The sequence below is a fragment of the Marmota monax genome, unplaced genomic scaffold (assembly GCF_021218885.2).
Source record: "Marmota monax isolate L192 unplaced genomic scaffold, Marmota_monax_Labrador192_F-V1.1 WCK01_AAM20220418_F8-fsc00029, whole genome shotgun sequence".
Taxonomy (NCBI): domain Eukaryota; kingdom Metazoa; phylum Chordata; class Mammalia; order Rodentia; family Sciuridae; genus Marmota; species Marmota monax.
In genome coordinates, this window is record NW_026693024.1 from 16,826,588 (window position 1) to 16,848,051 (window position 21,464).

At 39.2% G+C, this 21,464-nt stretch overlaps 1 protein-coding gene across 1 annotated transcript; it reads left to right on the forward strand.

The window, feature by feature from the left end:
- The first annotated feature begins 245 nt into the window (after positions 1-245).
- Stmnd1 (stathmin domain containing 1) lies at positions 246-20,763 on the forward strand. The gene is made up of 5 exons (XM_046453507.2): positions 246-688; positions 7,426-7,606; positions 12,020-12,171; positions 19,119-19,250; positions 19,955-20,763. Exons 1-5 carry the CDS (start codon positions 608-610, stop codon positions 20,237-20,239), a joined length of 831 nt encoding a protein of 276 aa, XP_046309463.1. The 5' UTR covers positions 246-607; the 3' UTR covers positions 20,240-20,763.
- The last annotated feature ends 701 nt before the right edge of the window (positions 20,764-21,464 follow it).

Here is a 21,464-nt window from a genome sequence, read left to right on the forward strand (position 1 = left end):
ACCCTTGTGGAATCTGATGAACTGTTTAAGGTCCCAACGTCTGGTTTCCTTCAGTGTGTGGCTTTCTGTTTGTGTGAACAGCCCTCTGTGAGGTCACATTATGACACTGCCTTCTGGGGCTGTCCTGGCCACCTGCACAAAGGAGGAGTCTGCACCGACTGGCCATCTGCGTCGCCTTCCACACAATCGCCTTCTACACCACCCCCACAGCGTCGCGAAGCAGCTGAGTGTGGACCAGGCACGGGGTGGGCGTGTCCCACGGTGCTTTATAAAGAAAATCAATAAAAGGTCCTCGCAGGATGCTGAGACTGCAGTACCTGGTAAACTGGGCCAGGCAGCGGACCCTGCCTTTCCCTGACCCTGGAGGGAGCTGCGATTTGCATCCTAGTTGGAATTTAGACGCCTCCAACCTCGAGTTCTCCGTTACAGAGCCCCATAGCAGCCCAGTCCCAGGTCCTCCTGACGCAGTTTATTGTGGCAACAGTTCCCGGCAACTGCCCAGACACCGAGTGTCTCCTGCCCGAGCTTGAAGGGCGGGAGGTGGCGCGGCGCGAGCGCTGGAGGACGCGCGGCGAGGGGCGGCGAGGGGCGGCGGAGCTCGGGCAGCATGGGCTGCAGCGCGTCCCAGCCCGCCGAGGACCAGAGACGCGTGCCCGCGCCCAGGAAGGGATGGGAAGAGGGAGTCCAGGTAAAAGAAAAAAAAAAAAGTAATAAAATGAATCAGACAGACCTAGAGCCTTTGCTCCGGAAGCCTCGCGATTCTCAAGCTTGGGGACAGCTGGAATGGGCTGGACCAAAGTTCCCAGGCCGCCTCGTGATGGAGAATAGGGTGAATGAGGCGGGACAGCCCTGTTCTGCCAGTGCTTAGCTGCTGCCTTAACCAGGCAGGGCGTGGGACCAGTTTGGGGAGGTTTTGGTGTTTAAAGGCCCAGGGCAAAGGGGAAGTTGGAATGATCCCTGTGGTCTGCCAGAGGTGGGCGGGACTGTGACTGGAGGTGACATGGGGAAGGTGGGAGTCCCTGGAGCTGCCAGGTATGGTTGGCTTCTGGAAAATGGGCTCTTTGGAAGTCACTTGGAATGGGAGGGGCTCTCAGGAACCACCTGGCTGCATCCTCTAGCTTCATAGCTAAGGGGGACCCTGGGGTCCAGAGAAGTGGAAGACTTGCCTGAAGCTGCACAGCTTGTTTGGGGTAGAATCTAGTCTCATTCCAATCCCTCAAAGTTGCATCCCTGTTATCCTTGTGAGGGGAGGGGAGGTATTGGAGATGGAACCCAGGGTGTCTCCATGCCTTCTATGTCGCAGGTGCTGAAACTGGCACCCCACAGTGTCCCACATAACCTGCTGGGACAAAGCCTGGGCTCTTTAAACAGCACTCTGCAAAGGACTTTTAGGAAGGGTGGCTATAACTCTGGCTGTGCTGGGCTGGGCTTCAGCCAGACTGGCTGGGAAATATATCAGGAGAACTCCCTTTCACTCTGAAGGTCAGATTCTGATGGAAAATTAAATTAAACTCCTCTGGAATGGACCCTTGAGGGTTCCTAGTTCTGTCTATGGAATCTGGAGGGCAAAAAGGATGGGAAGAAATTTTGGACCTAATTTTGGTCACAACCAACCCATCCCCTCCATGACCTATTCTGGGGGAAAAAAATACCCTTAATGCCTCCAGAGGAATTACCCTGGATTGGGGCTGGGAGTGTAGCTCAGTGGTAGAGCACCTGCCCATGGAGACACCCTGGGTTCCATCTCCAATACCTCCCCTCCCCTCACAAGGATAACAGGGATGCACTGAAAATAACTTTGTTGAATAGATCAGGAGGGAGTAAAAAGAAGTTCCCTCCATGTGTCAAATATATCAGGTCCTTTAGGTCAAGCTACCCCAAGCCTGCAAGGTTTCCTACGTAGCTTCTTGAATTTCACAGTTAAGTCATCGCCTGCTTGGATACTTTTTCCATTTCCACCATCATCTGCCTTCTGCTTTAATCTTCCACATGACCTCCAGAATGACCTCTATATAATAAAATTGGATATGTCAGTCCTCTACAGAAAAATGTCACCATTCCATTAAGTGAGCACACAAACCAATGGTCAAGATGACAACCAGGGTTTGATTTTTGTGTTCATTTCTATTAGTTGTGTGACCTTGGTCAAGGTCTTAACCTCTCTGCCCCAGTGTTATCTGGGGAATGAGGGTAATCACAATACTTACTTCACAGAGTTGTTATAAGGATTAAATAAGACAATTCACATGAAAGTGCTCATATGCCTGCCACAGACTAAAACTCAATGTAAGTTATTATAATGATGGCGATGGTTGTAAGATAAAACCCTACATCCTTGGCATAACCTTGCACTGACTGCTGACTCTGGGTTTGCTCTCTCCCCATGTGCATATTCTGCACAGGCCTCACTTCTTGTTCCCCACACCCATCTGCCCCTAGTTCCATGACCTTGCACCTGCTGCTTTCTCTCCTTCAGGTTCTTCCCCTTCTCCAAGGCCACTGGTCAAATTGTGCACATCTTTTAAGACAACTTACGGTCACTCCTCCCCGTGCCCATCTGGCCAACTCCTGACCCTGCCACCATGCTGCCAGGTTGATCTTCTACCTCCTCCTATCAAATGGCAATGCATTTTATCATATTTGTTTCCATTTTTGCCTCCCATCCTGAGCTGTCACCTCCTTGGGTACAGGAACTGTTTTTATCTTTGTATCTCTGGTGCTAACTGCAGTGTCTCATGCAGACCTAGCACTAATGCATTTTTCTTGAGTGACTGAATGTCCTCCCCACGCACCCAAGTCCCCAGATTCCTTAGTGTGTCTTTGTCTCCATGTAGCATAACCAGACTAATGACAGTCTGCAAGGAAAAAAATTCAATATTATAATAACCTGAAAATAGACTGAGAGTCTACTCACGCATATACCTTCTCTTTATGTGTGTGCCCCAAACACTTGACTTTGGAAATCTGATCTGGGAAGGGTATGATTATTATTAATTAGACACTCTAGAGCTGTCTGAATAGTAATGCCTCTACTATGCATAAAGGCAGAGGATTCAGAGTTCAGTAGTTCAGAAATGTCTTCAAAATGAGATGAAAGTATTTGCTGGAATGAAATATTTGTTTCTTAGTGGCATGACTTTAAAATATTCTGAATTAAATGTTTTGAGAACTGTCTACAGACTTTCTCTTCCCTTTTGCCTTAAAGTGGCAAGAAGACACCATAATAAAATAATTCATAAGAAAAGCCTGGGAAACTTCTTAGTTGGAGAAATGCTTACTTGGAGTTATTCTACATGAATAACTTAGTTTCTTGCCTGTTACAAACAGGGAATGGTTAGCTTGCAGTGAGTGATCGCCAAGGGTCCTTCACAGCCTCCCTCCAACATCTGATTTTTAAAAATACCCTTGCTTATTGTTTCTGAAAAGGCCTAAGTAGCTACTTAAAGCTCAACTTTTTAAATAATAAGATTTGGAGAGATATTATTGTGATTTTTCTAGAAGTAACTAGAAAAAATCATATTTTTGAAGAACAAATTCTTCCTCTATGTCTACAAATATATTTATAAAATAGATCTGCTAATAATTTAAGAAGATTTCAGCTCTGGGGAGCCTCAACAAATTAGTTCCTCCAAACTGTTTGGCAAACATGTTTCCCCAATGCTGTATGACACATATAACACTTCTCAGCCAAAACAAGCAAAAAAACACATCTAGAGTTAAAAGCAATTTTTTTAAAAAATTCTGGTAATTCTCATGCATAGAGATCACCTTAGAATTCACAATTTTTAAAATTCTGTCTAAAACTGATAAAATTTTATCCTCAAGGAACTGAAGTATAAAATAAAATTGATACAAAATTATAGCTGGGTGTGGTGGCATTACTATTCAGACAGCTCTAGAGTGTCTGAAATCCTGTAATCCCAGCAACTCCAGAGGCTGAAGCAGGAGGATTTCAAATTCAAAGCCAGCCTCAGCAACTTAATGAGGCCCTAAGTAACTCTGTGAGACCCTGTCTCTAAATATAATATAAAAAAAGGACTGGAGATGTTGCTCAGTGGTTAATACCCTTGGGTTCAATCCCTGGTACAAAAAAAAAGTTTTAAAAATTATCAAAATGTAAAAGTGCATTTAATCTGTACTTCTCTTACTTCATCTCAAGGAAAAGATAAAACCTTCTAGCCAACTCTTCCAGTTACTATTTCTTATATAATATAGAAGGTTTTCTTATTGGAGTGAAAATTTAAACTCTTCATGCATAGATGGAACAAGAACACTACTAGCCATATCCACAAGAGGCACAGATTTAATGAACTTGTCAGTATCTCTGGTCTTTGAATTGTGTCTGTTTTCAAGTCCAGATTATAGGATTGGGTTAAAATCCTCAGAATATGTCACACATTGATAAGTTATTTGAAAGATGTTCTTAGTTTTCAAAAAAGAAGAACTTTACATTTCTACTGTGGAAACTAAAGGCTTGTATGAGTTATTTGATGCTTAAAGATTGTGTTTTGTCTGCTACAGCCTAAGTGTTGGTCAGTAACAGCACTCCGGTGCAGAGTGTCTCTAAGTACACATGGGAAGAGATCCTCGCTAGGATCTGGATTCCAAATCCAAGTGTCTATAGTAGCGCTGATGAAGCCATGGTGAGGTCATTTGCAGTAATGGTGTTTAAATAGATGCCAAGCTGTAGTTTACTGAATGTCTTTGTGAAAAGTCATCCTTTTAGACCAAAAATGCTCAAATTTACACTCAATTCCAGTGTAAGCTTCTTATCATCATTGTTGGTGCTGCCTTTGTTTTCATTAAATCAACTGAATGTTTTCAGGATCTCCACTTGGAAATATTAAATGATAAAATTAAAAATTAGTCCTTGTGTGTAACTCACTGGTTTCAAAAAATGATGAATTTACAGAATGAAATGAACTTGTAAAAACACTTGTGTCATGACCATTGCAGATCCTGGCTCTTCACAGTTTATTTAGAAATAAGAGGAAGAATGTACAACATGATTTGCATCTTTACCTTCAGCCTCAGAGACAAGAGCATCTGAATGGGGCTCTTTTTCCTTTGTTATATGTATCAAATATAAATGTATGTGTGTGGTACATGATGTATGTGACATGAGACGTGCTGTACATTGAAGGTCCACTTACTCTGCAGAGACTGAGTGACATCCCTAGCGCTTTTTATTTTTTATTTTGGGGCAGGACCTCACTAAGTTGCTGAGCCTGGCTTTGAACTTGAGATCCTCCTGCCTCAGCCTCCTGGGAGCCACTGGGATTACAGGCATGCACCATCATGCCTGGCCCAATGCACTTTTACCAGCAATGGAAGTATGGTCCACTGAAAAGAATTGGGACTACACACACATTGGTGCAGAATTTATAGAGGGCCTTCTGGAAATGTATTATAAAATGGTATTATAAAATGATCTAGCATGCCTAAAAATTTTTATCATTGTGTTTTCAAGAGTTGGCTATTTTGTATTGTATCAATATTTAATTTCTTTTTATTTCCAAATAATATTCCTTTGCATGAATACAGCACATTTTATTTCCCCATTCATCATCAACTGATGGACATTTGGTTGTTTCCCGTTTGTTAATATTATTAACAATCATTATGAACATTTTTATGCAAGTTTTTTGGGTGAATATGTATTTTCACTGTCTTGGTTGTTTACTTGGGATTAGAATTCCCAGGTCATACAGTAACCCTACATTTAACTTTGAAGAGATCTCAAGCTGTTTTCCAAAGTATCTCCCCATTTTGTATTCCCACAATAATGGAGGAGGGTTCCAGTTCTCTATACCCTCACCAACATTTGTTATTCTCTTTTTTATTTTAGTCCTTTTAGTGGATATGAAGCAACTCATTGTGGTTTTGATCTGTATAATATTGAAGATCTTTTCATGGGCTTAACAGCTAATTACAACTTATTTTTAAAGACTATTTATATGAGTAAATACATTTGGGAAGTGATATACCAAGATATTGATGGTGCTTCTATCTAGGGGTTGGTACTTCTTATTTTCTACTATGTTTCTGTATTAGTCAGGATTCTACTAGAGGAACAGGTCCAGATGGTTGGCTGGATGGATGGATGGTTGGTTGGATGGTTGAATGGATGGATGAATAAATGTACTGCAAGGAAAATGCTTATGCAATCACAGAGCTGCCAGACAAATCCAAAATCCACAGGACAGGGCAAGTGGTCATAAAATGTGGTCTGGAGCTGAAGGCACAGTCCACAGCAGAATTTCTTCTTCCTGAGGGAGACCCCGAGTCTGCTCTTGAAGCCTTTCAACTGAGTGTATGAGACCCACCTAGGATAATGTTTTACTTAAAGTCAATTGATTGGTAGATATAAATCACATCTACAAAACACCTTACAGAAAAACCTATAATTAATGTTTGACTGACTACTGTAGCCTAGCCTGGTTGACACATAAAACTGACTGTAATTTCCTTCACTGTTATTTAAGTCTTTTAAAAAGAAGTCTGACTTACATTTTAATCAGCAAAAACGATGTATATTTCATTTTTTAAAAAATATTCCTTTTTATGTAGTAGTATCTCTACTTTCACACTTAATTATGAATTTGTCTGTCTTAATAAAAAGTTCAGTACAGCAACTTGTATCTGACAGATCCCTTCTAACATAAATTAATAAAACTGTATGCATTTTTCTATTGCTGTTTTAACAAATTAACCCAAGTTTAGTGGCTTAGAGCCATACAAATGTTATGAGAATGGGAAAGATGGTGGAATGAGATGGACATCATTACCCTAGGTACATGTATGATTGCACAAGTAGTGCGTCTCTATGCCATGTACAACTAGAGAATTGAAATGTTGCACTCCATTTGTGTACAATGAATTGAAATGCATTCTGTTGTCATGTACAACTAAGTAGAACAAATAAAAATTTTTAAAAAATACAAATGTATTCTCTTAGAGCTCTGGAAGTCAGAAGCCCAAAGTTAGTCACGCTGGGCAAAGTCGAGGTCCTGGCAGGGCTAGTCACTGTCATTTAAAGGAAAAAGTCCTTTCCCTTTGCAGCATCTATAGCAGTGGTCCTCAGAGCCCGTGGCTAGTGTCCCTTTCTCCTTCTTCACCTCAAGCACTTTAGCATCTTCAAGCTGTCCCTGCTCTCATCCTCGCATCAGCTTTGCCTCCTGCAGTCAAATCTCCTGCTGCCTCTCTTCTAGGGACACTGTGACTACACATAGGGCCCCCTTGATCCTTTAGGACAATCTTGCCATTCAGTTAATCACATCAACTGGTAGCCCTGCCATGTAACATAACATCTGCAGGTTTCAGCCTACCATGGATACTGGTTGGATAAATACTCACACAGCAGACCCACAACACTTTTCATTTTCCAAGAAATCTGGACTCCCATTGAGTATTCCCTCTTCACAGGCTGATGCCCAAATAACTCACTCCGAGGAGAACTGCAGGCCCCAGATCGATGCCACACCACCCAAGGACACTGTGGACAAGGTAGAAGGCCTGGAACAACAAGCTCAGATAAGAAGCTTACCCGGAACTATTCCAGAAAGTTCTCCATCTCCTAGTGACAGAAATAGAAAAGTAAATTCAGGTAAGCCACCACTCCTTGGGTTTTGTGGGTTCATGTTGATCTCTACAAAAATACTGATTCTCTAAATACAATGTATATTCAGTGGCCTTTTATCTCTGCTTTGTGGATCATGAAGTATTTTCAGTGACAAAACTTAAAAGTTAACCTTAGGTCTTCATTACGTCAGTAAATAATGCCAAATATTCATCTTATTGTCCGTGAGATAATTAAAGTCATCTCTCTCTTTTTTTAACATTCTCGGCCTTTATTGAGAATTGGAAACAGAATTTAAGAATACAAGTTGCTCAATTTAAAAGCATTTAAACATCCACTAGGTTAACCTCTTTCTAAGGGAAAGGTCTACATTTGCAAAAAAATAAATAAAACCTTCATCCAACTGCTTTCCCTGTGTCTCCCCATCCAAAGTTATCAGCAAATGTGCAATAAAAGGATCTTTCAAGTAGTCATGAGCTAGTGTGCTATTTGCGAACTATTTGCAGATTTTCCATTTCCTTGAGTTGCTCCCTGGTGTAGATTTATAATGTCTTATTTATATTTGATCAGCATTCAAAATAAATTGAACCTCACAGACTTCAAGGGGAAGTGCTCTATTTGGGGGGGGGGGGGGGCGGGGAGCTTTCATTTCATTCCTAGTTTAAAATGCTCTGTAGCTTCTTCGCTAGTTACCAGTTAGAGCTGGGAAGTACATGAGTTCATACATGAAGTTACTCTTCTTGGACTTTGCTGGCACACTCAGATTATTACAGATTTTATATTGGCCACCCTCTTGTGGTTCTGATGTGATGTCCACATGACCTCTGAGAAGGAAGCAGGATGTCCCCCTCCTCTCTGACTGCAGGGCCAGCACAGATACTTTCTCTCTGTGACAATGCAGTTGTGACTTAGTTCCTGGCTGCAAATACCTGCTCAAGACCTGTGTGGCTAGCAGACTTCAGGCTGTCAGGTGGCTGGGACAGGTGTGCTGGGACAGCTGATCCTGCAGCTGCACGCTGTTAAAGGCACTGTGAGGAGTGCAGCTGGGAAGCAGGATGGTGTCGAGGGAGAACAGCTTGAGAAGTCAGCTCAAAGCAGATGTTTCTAAAATACAGTGTAAATGAGTTTCAAGAAGGCATCTTTTCACAGAATGTCTTGGACTTTACATTTGTTCTCTGCCCACTTTTCCTCTTTGCCAGTTCTTGGCTCTCTCCCTTCTTCCTCCTGGTCTTCACATCTACAGAGTTTCAATCTTCACACTAACGTTTTCCAACTATGCCTCCCTGATTTACCATGGGGTTAGGGCCTGAGAAACCTACCACCAGTGGAAAAAGGACGAGAATGTTAGAAGTCAAAAATGCTCTGACTGCACTGACCTGCTGAACGCCTGGGCTCAGCCACAGCATGCTGTAGTGCTGGTGTCACCAGCAATCAGTGTTTGGCTGCAAGTCACAGTCGCTGCTGCTACCCAGCATCCAAAAGGGGGTTGAAACACCTATCGCTAGTCCGGGAAAAGATCCAAATCAGAAATTCAAATACAGTTTCTACAACATGCATAAGGTTTTTGTACCATCATAGAATCAAAAAAGTCATAAGTTGAACCATCATTAAGTCTGAGACTGTATTTCCTTTGGAAAAAAAAACTTCTAATTTTGAATAATGTCAGATTTAAGAAAAAAAAGTCTTTATATTCTTTTATCCAGATTCCCCAGTGTTACCACATGGCCACATTTGCATGATCATGTCCCCCATATACAAGTGTGTTTTTTTTCCTGACTTGATGTTACCTTACTTGGAAATGCACCAGTATGTGTTTCCCTAAAAGCAAGGACATTTTTTGCATAATTTCTGTACAAGGATCAAAATCAGGAAATTATTAGCGCTTCAGTACCATTATCTCATGTATGGGCCATATTCAAATTTTGTCAATTGTCTCACAAATGTCCTTCATAAATTTCTGATTTGGGTTCTAACCCTGGGTCACATGTTTGTCACATGGCTTTATTCTCCTTTACCCTGAACCCCTCGGCTTTTCTTTACTTCTAGACCTTGATGTATTGGAAGATAGAGGCTGTGTAGAATGTTCCTTAATTTGAGTTTGTCTGAGATTTCATCACGGTTGTGTCCAGGTTATGCATTTGGGGCAAGAACATCAGAAATAATATCCAATTTTACTTATTTATTTATTTATTTATTTGTACAGCAGATTAGGAGGCACATGGTACCTACATTTGACTCTTATTGTGTTTGGTACTTGGACTTGCAAAAGTTTGTGGGTTTTTTTAATGTAGTAAAACTTATCAGTCTTTTCCTGAATTTGGATTTTGAGAAAATTTAAAAGCCTTTCCCTGTACCTGGTTTAAGATGATGTCACCCATGTTTTCTTGTGTGATTCCAATTTTCACACTTAAGCCTATAAAGAGTTTCTAATGACATGAGAAAATGCTAATGTAAATATTAGTTTAATGAGAAACAAAGCTGTATGTCCAATGTGGTGCCAAATTTATAAAAATAAAATTTTATATATTGACAATAGTTCTCTCTGAATGGTGAGAATACAGGCGCTTTTATCTTCTATTCTTTTTTTATATTTTCTAAATTCATTGTGGGAACCATGTATTACTTTTACAATAAAAATAGAATGACAATGTTATTTTTCAACATTCCCCAATCTTCTCCAGTGTCCCAAGAAAAGAAGACAATTAGTTGAAGTAACTGACATATTCTAGGAATCTCTGTGTAGGTTAGTTACTGCAAAGGTCAAGCTGAATACTTGAGTGAACTCAAAAAAGAATGGGTTCAAATGGTTACAATACTTTTTATTATGTTAGTAATCTTTCAATCATGATATCCCTTTTAGAAATACCACAGGAGAGAGGAAGCCTTTCTCTCCCATGCATGATATTTACATGACACATTTGGGAGACATTTACATGACATGACATTGACCGGTCTGGGAGAGACAGTTAGGTAGTGAAGACATGGGTGTTGATGTCAAACAGACTTGGATTCAGTGCTAGTTAACATTCTTGCTACCCATATCCCTTTATGCAAGTTAGTTAGCCTTCATCATATTAGTGTGTTTACTTACAAAATAGAGATAATAATATCCCTTCACAGGGATATTATTTATTTATGTTTGAATTAGATGTGGGACAGTATACAAAGTACTTCGTATACTGCAGGTACATAAGTGCTCAAAAAATAGTAGCTACTATTATTTTGACCCTTTCAGATGACCTTGGATTCACCTTTGACCTATTATTTTTTTGCATTTTTGTTTGTTAATTCAAATTTTTAGTTCACCTACCTACATGGCGTGTTTTACTACTCTGTACGCAAATCTGGATAGAGCACTTTCAAATGAGAATTGGTTCTATTTTGAGCACCTGCACGGGCAGCTGAAGCAGCAGTGGAAAGGTGCCAAGATGGTTGGGAATGTGTTGGAGCTGCTTGCAGCAGTCAGGTTGAGAAATCTCATAGAGAAGGCAGGTTAATATTTCAAAGTGAAAGAAATCTGATTAGTGTGTCTGCACCAGGGGGTGTTTTCTCCCTTTCCAGCAAACTAGTGAAAGTTGTCTTCATAACCAGGTTAGAAATTTTAATACAAAGACTCCATCCATTAAAGGGGATGGACCTGGTTACAGTTGGGACTTCCCAATGACTGCAGACCAGAGGAGAGCTGATCCCCAAGGACTCCACACTGCTGGACTTCTGACAAGAAAACAAACCTGTCTCTGGACCTTTATTTTGTAATGTGATAATATATATTTGTTTATTTATATAATTGGTGATTTTTAATGAGGAGGCTTCTTTCAAGAGAATAGTTCAATAAGGTCCCCCTAGAAATGATTTCAAGGCTCATTTTTAGAATCACTAATAAAAATTTAGCTGACAAATTTTTAACTCCCGTTCTGATTTGGATCAAAGACTCTTTTCAAAAAGGCATGCTTTTACTTCTGCAGATTTAGCAGATGGTGTAACTGTACACTCAGGGTTGCAGAACTAGACGTCTCTTGGCAACATCATGCTGTTTATCTTTTGTATACAAAGCATAGAAACCAAACTGCAACTCATCCGAGTCACCAGGAGAATGAGTCTTAGCTGTAGTTTAGCTTCATAATTAGTGGAGAAACCCATGTCATCTGACCCAAGTGTATAAATGTTGTTACAACAAAAAGTAATACATAGCAGCACATGAAAGACTTTTTGTTATGCTTAACATGAGACCTGCTAGGAATATAATATGTCCATGTTTCCTTGGAGAGAACATTAAGAATTTGAACTGCAAAGGAGTCTACTTTTTTAAAAATGAAACAGATTCTTAGGACAGAGTGTTGAGACTAAGATTTCAATACGTAGCATGATTCATAAGACATATGATTACCATCTGACTGATAAAAATCCTCATTCCCTTTTCTTTCTCTTTTACTTTGGAAGACCCGGTGACCAATGGATTTATCAATAAGCCCCAACCCCTGGAGAATCGAGAGCGACAAAAGTCATCAGACATCCTGGAGGAACTGATTGTTCAAGGAATAATACAAAGCAGCAGCAGAATATTTAGAAACGGAGAATCATATGATGTTATGGCAAGTAATTCTATAATTAATGTCACCTCAGAGATGATGGAGCACAGGTCATTATTTCCACATATGTGACTGCCGGTGACAGCATTTATCTAAGCCAGTTTTTACCTTCCATCAATTCCCTCATGCCCTTGCACATCATCCTTTGTGGATTCAGGAATTGCTCTAATTGCTATTGAGTAATGAATCTGATAAAACATTTCTTGGGTTATATTAAATTTGAGGTACAATAAGCCCCACTGAATAACATGCCTTTGTCCTTTCAGCAATTTTTATTAAGCATTAACTTTTGGATAAGAAAACTGAATTTGATTTACCTATTAAGAAAATGGGCCTAAATGCCAAGGCTATGACACATATGTTTATGTGTGTGTACATACACACATCCTAGAATCAAACATGGGGAAATACAGTTGTAAAAATTACTAAACTGCTATTTTTCTTTGTTGATTCATCTTGATCAATTTGGCAGTTTTTCCTTAGTGTAAAATTGTACTCTTTTTAAAATTTTTAACTTGCTTGACCCAAGTCTAGAACTCTAAATTTTTAAATTAGTTCTCTATAAAAGAGGATAGTGTTTGTTGTTTTGTTTTGTTTGCTTGTTTTTAAGCCAATGCTTCAGGTATCTAGGAACTGAGTACCAGAGAAGGTAAAAGAAGAAATCACAATTAAAGGAAGACTGAGGAAAAAATGAATAGAAGAGAAAAGAAATAGCAATGATGGAAATAGAGATCAGAAATGACATCAAAGTTTCCATAATTGTTACCTATCCCTGTGTTGTAGGGAAAACAGTCAACTGGGAATAAAAGACTCATTATTTAAATGAAGTCTGCTCCTAGACCAAGTCACTTAGTGCCTAAGTTAATTTTCTTCCCTGTCTGGAGGGAATGTTGAGAACTTATAATTGAAGCCAAGTTGGCATTTTCTTTTGAAAAGGGAAATTCCCGCAGAAAGTATGTGGGGAGAGGAAAGATTGCCAACACTTAATATTCTTAGACTACCAACATGAGGATGTAAAAGGGCAAAGTACAAATGAGTCATATAATGAAAGGCTAATGCCATCATGATGACAGTTTGCATTTGCACACTGCTAACATGACCCAAGGCATCCTGGATTACCTGATCCTACTAGAAAGTACTAGAAGAACAGATCTTTAACATGGAGGGGGAGGGAATTTTTTCTAGCTATAGTTGAGTCTCTGGGGGACAGAAAAAAAGTTGTGTCAAAAGACAGGAGAGCATATCAAGTGGAGGAGGACAGATAATGGAAACATCCAGTAGCTAAGCAATGACTACTTCTGGGAAAAGCTGGAGATACCTTGGTGCTGACACCAAGGGGATTACATTCAAACATCTCAGTGATAATGTGCTTGAGATGAATGCATTCTAACATACATCTTGCATAGGATGCCAAGGTTAATTAGCATAAGTTACATTGTGAAAGAAATATATTAATGACAACTATGGGCTTGACTTTCAATAACCCTATTAAGTGAACTAAAAGTTAAGACTGTTTACATATTATATAGAAATAGAATGGCTATTAGGAACATGGTTAGGGCATTCTCAAAAGCATTTAAATATAAGGTTGTAAGAATGCCACAATTCCCACCCAGTCTGGCCCTTGGTATTGGGCCAAGATGTTCCAACATAAGCCAAGTTTGCAACAGGCCAGAGTGGCAACATATAGCTCTTTGTTTTATTGCCTAATGTTGTGGTCCTTAACCTGACTATACCTTGGAGTAACCTAGGGATTTTTCAAAATTCCCAGTGCCCATGTTCCACCCTGGGCTAATACCTGGGTGTGGAATCCAGCTTCCATGTTTTGGAAAGCTACCAGAATCATCTGTCAACAGCCTAGGCTGAGAACCAGATACCCTGAACTTCCTCAAACCTATACACAAAGCTTTCAAGTTCACTATCAAGATGGGAAGGATTAAAGCTATTGAAATCATAATGTATTCCTCATTCATCATGAGAGACAATTCTAAAATATTCCTGAAAATGTAACATTTCAAGAATAGCAACTACAATTATACTCAAGAAGCCCAGGGAAGTAAAAAAGAGCTACAGTAGCTCAGTGTCACCAATAGAGCTTCCTTCAATTCAGGTGTGCTTCAGTTCATAATTGGGCCAGACACCAGGTGCCTTAAATGTTTTGGCAAAAGTTATACATATATAATAAAAAGATAAGAATCAACACTGAAGGACAGAGTGGGGATCATATAAAGTATAGAAGTAATTGAAGGCTAATATTTTGAAATATATAATACTTATAAAAAAGAAAAACCCTGATAAATTTGACTAAAAATCAAACCAAGGAGTCAAGGTAAATAAAAAGAAGATGATTAATAAAAGGATACCAGTGTTAGCAGTTATCACAATGTGATGAATCCAATCAGATGCGTAAACATTATTTCTTCATTTTCCTAGGGGAAGAATGATTTAAAATAAAATGTTATGGGAAAATAGAATAAATGTGAGAATACTTTAAAAATACGACTTCTTACATGGACTAATAGCTTATTAAATACAAGAGAATTCTGGACTAGATATGCCCACTTCCTAGTCAGGTTATCATCTTCCACTGAGTTTTTAGTTAGAGTGATAAAAGTGAGGGTCTTCTATTCCTCTTCTGAATCAGGGCCATCCCATCTTCCTAAGGGTCCAAAGTAGTATCTGAGTCTGCTGCAAGGTCTCCTTTCATCTTTTTTCTGTTTTCATCATTCACTTGCCAGTGAGTACTACAATTCCATAGTACTCTCCACATAACCAGTTTTCAAGCATGTTCACATTAATAGATTTTATGTTGATTTAAGAGTTAAAATGATATGTAAGAAATATAACATTAATAAGATAAATATGAGATCATTAAGTGAGCCTTTTAGTGTATTTTAAACCATTTTACTGAGTCTTAACATGACTATATGGTAAAGAGTACTGGATTTATGTGCACTTGTCAATATGTGTATGGGTTAGTACAGACCTCTTTAGAAATATGTCATATTATTGTTTAGGTATCTTATTGTAAATTCATATCTCTCTCTCTCTCTCTCTCTCTCTCTCTCTCTCTCTCTCTCATACCTATTTGCAAGCCCTGAGTATTTTTATAGGAGGCTCAGTGAATTTTCTATGAATTTCGCCTTGTCTGATCAAAGTTTATTCTCTTCTCTGTGCAACTTCTGTAACCTTTAGTGTGGTTAGGGAGTTTGTTCACATTGCATCAGAGTCTCTAACATTATTTGTTGACCTTCATGGAGAGTTTTTTGAGGAGAAAGTCAACTGAGTTAGGACTAAATAATGCTAGTAAATGATCAGTGTGATCTTCCTAAGGAGGTCTAAAGATGAAAGAACATGAATGAGCAGGTCTTCTGCAGGAAGCTTTGGCCTATTCTGTGTACAAGATACCTTTAGGGAACAAACCCAAGATAAGTTCATCCATAGGTCAATAATTAATTAGTAAAGTTCTGAGGGATACATAGTGAATGTAAGACATAATATATACAAGCTCAGTTGGCTAGAAACAAGGCTCAAATATTATTACAGCATCTTTGGGACTGGCAGTCCTCTGATAGTATTCTTAAGGAAAATAATTGAACTGGTAACTTCTCTAAGCTTAAGATGGTGGTCTTTAAGTTTCTACTAACAACATGTCTATGCATAACAATTGTTGTTATCACTTTAAAGTGCCAACCAACATTTGATGAATTCTGATTTCACAAAATTCAGTTTTAAAAAATATAACTGTACAGGGTTTTTTCAATGTTTCTATGTAACTGTCAAACTCAAGAAAGACTGCACAGATAGGATTAACTTCTCAAGAGGAGGAAGAAAATGATTTCATAGGCATCAATTTGAAATAAAGCCACAGGAAGAGCCTTTCCAAACCAGAAAATCCCAACTTCTCTCAGTATGACTGACTGATCTCACAGTGTTAGTCAAGGTTCAGATTGCTATGTAAAATCTAACTCTGCGTTTCTTTATTGGATCTTGGATTACTATATAATTTTCTTTTAGCCTCTGTTGAGTGAGCAGCTCTAAGAAAGGTTTTCAAATTCATTTCATAGTATCTCTGGCTGAGCAACCACAGCAAGTGTGTCCCTCTTTCCAGCAAATGGATTTTGCCAGTAGGAAGCTTAAAAGTCAAGTGTCATTAAACACACACACACACACACACACACACACACACACACAAAATGAGAAGGAGGAATATTCTTTACTGAACAAATCGGTTTTCTTCCAGTGAACAACTCTGCACCACAGATAACTCTGATGGCTGAAACGGAGGCTGAAACGGAGCCAACCTTACAATAATATTTTCAAAAAGCTCTAAGCATCCTAGATTTTGAAGCTGGAAGGAAAGTTAGCCGTCCTCCATCCTCTCACTATCTTACCTGGAAGTTCAGAGTCCAAAGTCCAAAGGCGCTGGCCTCAGGTCAGGCATTGAATTAGTGGTAGAGTTGCCGCTCTACTTCCGGTTCCGGGTTCTGGGTTCCATTGTACTTCCGGTTCCGGGTTCTGTTCTTGTGGTGGTTTCCGGTTCCGGGTTTCCGTTCCAGTTCCAGCACCTTTCTGGTCTCCTTACCCACCTTCGGGTAGTTCGTTTGCCGAGTTGACAAGTTGGCGTTATACCCTTCTACTCCCTCTAAAACATTTCCCAGGAAGTTAAGTCCTGTGCAAATGAGGAAGCCAGGTTGAACAAGTCATGGAAAGTCACTCCATAGCCAAGTCGGGATCCAAACCCAGGTGTGTGTAAGTCCCAAGCCGGTGACTTTCCCTATTAAGCTAAATTGCTTCTCTTTGCCGCTTGATTTATTTTCTCAGTATCTACAGCGTGGTAGTCTAAAGAGAGAGAGTCATTTGGAAATTATAATGAATATTAATAGCTCTTTTCTCTTTGAAAGAAGTCTTTAGAGAGATTATCTAGAACAGGACTCAGTTCATTTTATAATGAAGACATGGAGTTCGTTAAAATCTTCCCCTAGTCATAATCAATCTATATATACTGACCCAGAAAGATGTCCATATTAAATTAAGTGAAAGCAAATTGCAGGACAATGTGTTTGGATATAATCGCATTTAGGTTTTATTTAACATTGCAGATGTTCTGCACATATGTGCGCATATAAATGTAGGTGTGTTGCTGGCTTAGTAGGTTCCTGTGCTCTCTACCAGAAGAATGAGACAGACACATCCATATAACAGGAATAAGCTCTTTATTGGGGACTTCTGCTATGGCCAGAGGGAACACTCTCCAAGAGTGTCAGGCTGACTCGAACAAATGATAAAGGTGTGCAGTTTCATGGCATCTAGAGTAGGCAGAGGGACTACCTTGATTCCGTCCCTGGAGGAGGTGGGGTTTGAGCACTTCCTCGTTGTGCTTCTTTAGGCATTGTATGTCTCATTAACATCCTATGTGTCCATCTAGTGGTGTGTGTTTAACTATGCTAATAAGGTAAAGGTGCCTATGGGTTACTTCAGTGACTATTCTATGCATAGATTTGTCTCTCACCATTTGGAATTTACTCCTTATGTCTGAGAAAGTCTCTGATGTTATTTTCAGAATGGGGCAGACTGTTGTTCTGTCTCAGTGGCCTTGTCTTTGGGACTTGTCTAATTCCAGTCCTTGACATTTCTGCCAACCACATAATCTCAAAAGGCTGAGGCGACTTCTCAGCTTTCCATCTCCTAACAAGTTATTTTACTCCTATAGCCTTGAAGACTGGTTCGCTTTTTAACTCCTGTACAGCTTGTAACCCCGTAAGACTGAGAGCTAACTTGGCTGAATTATTTCCCCCTGAGAGGTTTTATCCCTTAATCATAAGGGGTGCTTTTTCTCAAGGAGATCCCTGATGTCTCATGTGCGTAGAAAACATCTGGAAAGACACACTTTTTAAAAAAAAATCATGTTTACAAGTGGGATTGGGGGCCAAATGATGAAACAGACGATTAGGGGGTTAATTATGTATTTTTTTAATTTTTCATAATAATGTATATTACAAAAACGTTTTTAAAAGAAAATTTAATTTTTAAAAGGAAAAACACTGTCAATTAAAACTTTCCTGGGGCTGGGATTGTGGCTAGTGGTAGAGTGCTCGCCTAGCATGCATGAGGCACTGGGTTCGATCCTCAGAACCACATAAATGTAAAATAAAGATTTTGTGTCCACTTAAACCTAAAAAAACTAAATACTATTTTTAAAAATAAATTTAAAAAAATAAATATTTTTTTTAAAAAACAAATAACTAAACATGTCTTTTTAAAAAAAGAAGAAAAAAACTTTCTTCATAAGCCCTTCATAATAATTTTACATTTTTATTACTACTAATTATAATTAGAAATTCATTATTCTTTGAACTGTTGAAAAGGTTGTTAGTCACATGAAGTGGCATTTTAGTTTCTGCTCTCATGAGAATATTTTGTAAAATACCAATAGCAAAGCCCAGCACAAAGTTATTTCTCAATAGCAATTAATTCTCTCTCTGCCACAAGATCAAAAGTGGTAAGATCTAATCGCTATTCAAGTGAAAGTAATTTGCAACTTGTGGAATGTATAAAAATGAATTGAAATCATTGAATATTATAAATCAAGGTAAAAATTTGACCTTTTACTTTGAATTACAAATTCATAACTGATTCTCTACCTTCCATCTTGTGTTCATTCTCAAGATTTTTTCCTCCTGAGTCCTCTTTTATCCAGTTTCAGAACTTGTTGCTTACTTAGCTCCTTTTTCTTAATAGCTTGTTGTTTTTAGGGCATCTAACACATTTTATCTTTAGTAATTAATTCTTTTGTTACCAGCTTTTAAGTTGTTATTGTTGTTTTAATCTGCTACTAGAAAGTTTAGGTCTTTAGTATTTACCTTCTAAATTGTGTTTACCTCTCCTGCCTTTCTCCTCTGCCATTGAATATGCTTGTTTCTCAATTTTCTAAAAATGTCTTCTTCCAGATGAACACAACCGAGAAGCCACTGAGAAAGCCACCAGCCAGACTGAAAAAACTTAAGATCAAAAAGGAAGTAAGAGATTTCACAATGAAGGACATAGAAGAGAAGATGCAGGCAGCAGAGGAGCGTCAGAAGGTAAGTGAGCTCTGAGGCTCAGAGTCTGAGGCATTCAACACTTGCTAAAATGAGTTCACTTCAGACCTTTTCCTATCAGTAGCTTTAAGACAAATTGCATGGATTTGTACTTAGTATCTCAGTGATCTGCATGCTTCTTATGCTAAATGGTTAGTGTTTGCTTTCTCAAAATTATCTTTGTGCTGTAACAGAAGACATATCTTAAAGTTGGCCGAAAATTTCAATTTCATCCATACAGCCTAAGATAGCAATACTTAAATTCTCAGAATTGAATCAAGTATGAGGTTTCCTTCACATGAAAAAAGAAAGACTTTACTTGCGGGTGGGGTAGGAGGAGAATCAGGGCAGGATGTGTGTAGCAGAGAGGAGGCCCTAAGGACCACAGACAAGAATTCCTGCAGCTTTGGCACCTGGGACCTCAGAACACTCTACCAGCTGCTCTGCTGGGAGACAGGCCTCCTGGTGTTAGTCCAAGCTGACATTGCCCTCTCTACTTGGCCTCCTAGGAGCAAGGACTGGCTATGTACTTCATGGGGTAGACCCTGTGTCTGCCCCCTTCAATAGAACTTCCTCAACAAATATGGTTATATGACTGTTAATGGCATAGAAAAGCCAGAAATTTTCATGATGGGCAATAATAATGAGAACTTACAGAAGGTGATTTGGACTCCTTTTCATTTTTTTTTTTTAATATTGCTTTTCAGATTAAAGAAGAAGAAACAAGAAGGCGGCTACGAAGTGACCGCCTTTTGCCCACAGCCAATCATTCAAATTTGGCTGAAATGGGTGGAGCTGAGGTTCCACTTGAAAAAGGACTTCAAACCATTAGTGCTGCTACATTTGAGCCACCTGTCCTGCAGGGAGGAGAGCCACAGAAGAGGAAGAGTAACAATGACTTAGTCCCGATGGATGGAAACTACTACTATGAAAGTTTGGGGGTTGTAGAGTCAGACATGTCCTACAACCAAAAGGATGATATATTTGAATAAGCCATTTTGTGTGTGTGTGTAAACACCATAAAAAGGAATCTATTTTCCCTAGTAAGACAGTCTTAGTATGTCTCATATTCTTTGATCATGTGACCTCACCCTGTGGAATTTCTGGTGCAGCTTTTGCAATAATGATGTGGGGCTGCATGCACTGAATATTAGTTGAGTTAATTAAATTACTGTGGATGCACGCACGTGCACGCACACACACAGGAGAAAGATCGATAGATCTGACCAGCTTAGATTACTATGAGATTGGTATTCTCCCTCAATATGTCTTTAAACGTTGTTTAGATGTCTTTAATTTATGAATCTCTTGCAGCTTTATATATTGTAAATATATCTGTGCCAAATGAAACCCTTACTTTTTAGCTCCTGACCTTGGGCTGTGTCCACTGATGTCCTTTACAACAAAATTGAATGCATTTATAAAGTATTTTAACAATCCGTGTGTTTTTTTAGGTATGTGTTTAGGTTTTTTAAAATTGTGCTGTCAAGTAATAAAGCACTACCTTAAAGCTGAATTACAGTTTCATCTGTATTTATAACTAGGTAAACAATATCCATTTCTTAGAATTATGTAAAGCATGGAGTTTTCTTCATATTGAAAACACCACTTCCCCTGGGGCAATAGGAGGGTAAGTGAGGAGCCCAAGGTCTGTGCTCCAAGCTGTGCTCATCTCATTGGAATCATGCCTTGATTCTCCCTTCCCTTGCCTCTGCATCTAAGAGTGATCAGATGGGAAGATCTCTTGCATCCATTTCCATACTTTTCTGGTTTAGACCACTCCACCCCTCATGATTCAACTGGGTTACTACAACAAATCTCTCCATTTTCATACAACCATGGTCTGTCCAAGACCCCCCTGTTGACCATCTTTTATTATCAAGATAAAAATCCAGACTGCTTTTTGTTGATAAAGATCTCAGATTTGAAGGATTGCAAACTGAACAAATTCTAGTTCCTCAAACTCAGCACATTCTCCCTGACTTCTGGATTTTTGCATATGCTGTTCACTCATTCCTCTTTCCCCTCTTGTGATTTGATGGATGCCTTCTTGTTTTCATGTATCAATTCAGATACACCTTCTCCAACACCCTGGTCCAGGTCACCTGTGGTAGATGGGCTACTCATTTTTGCACTTATCACCCTGTGAAGAAGCTGCCTGATACATTTCCATGTAATCATTAGGCATTTTCAATCCCCACAAAACAATGAACAGAT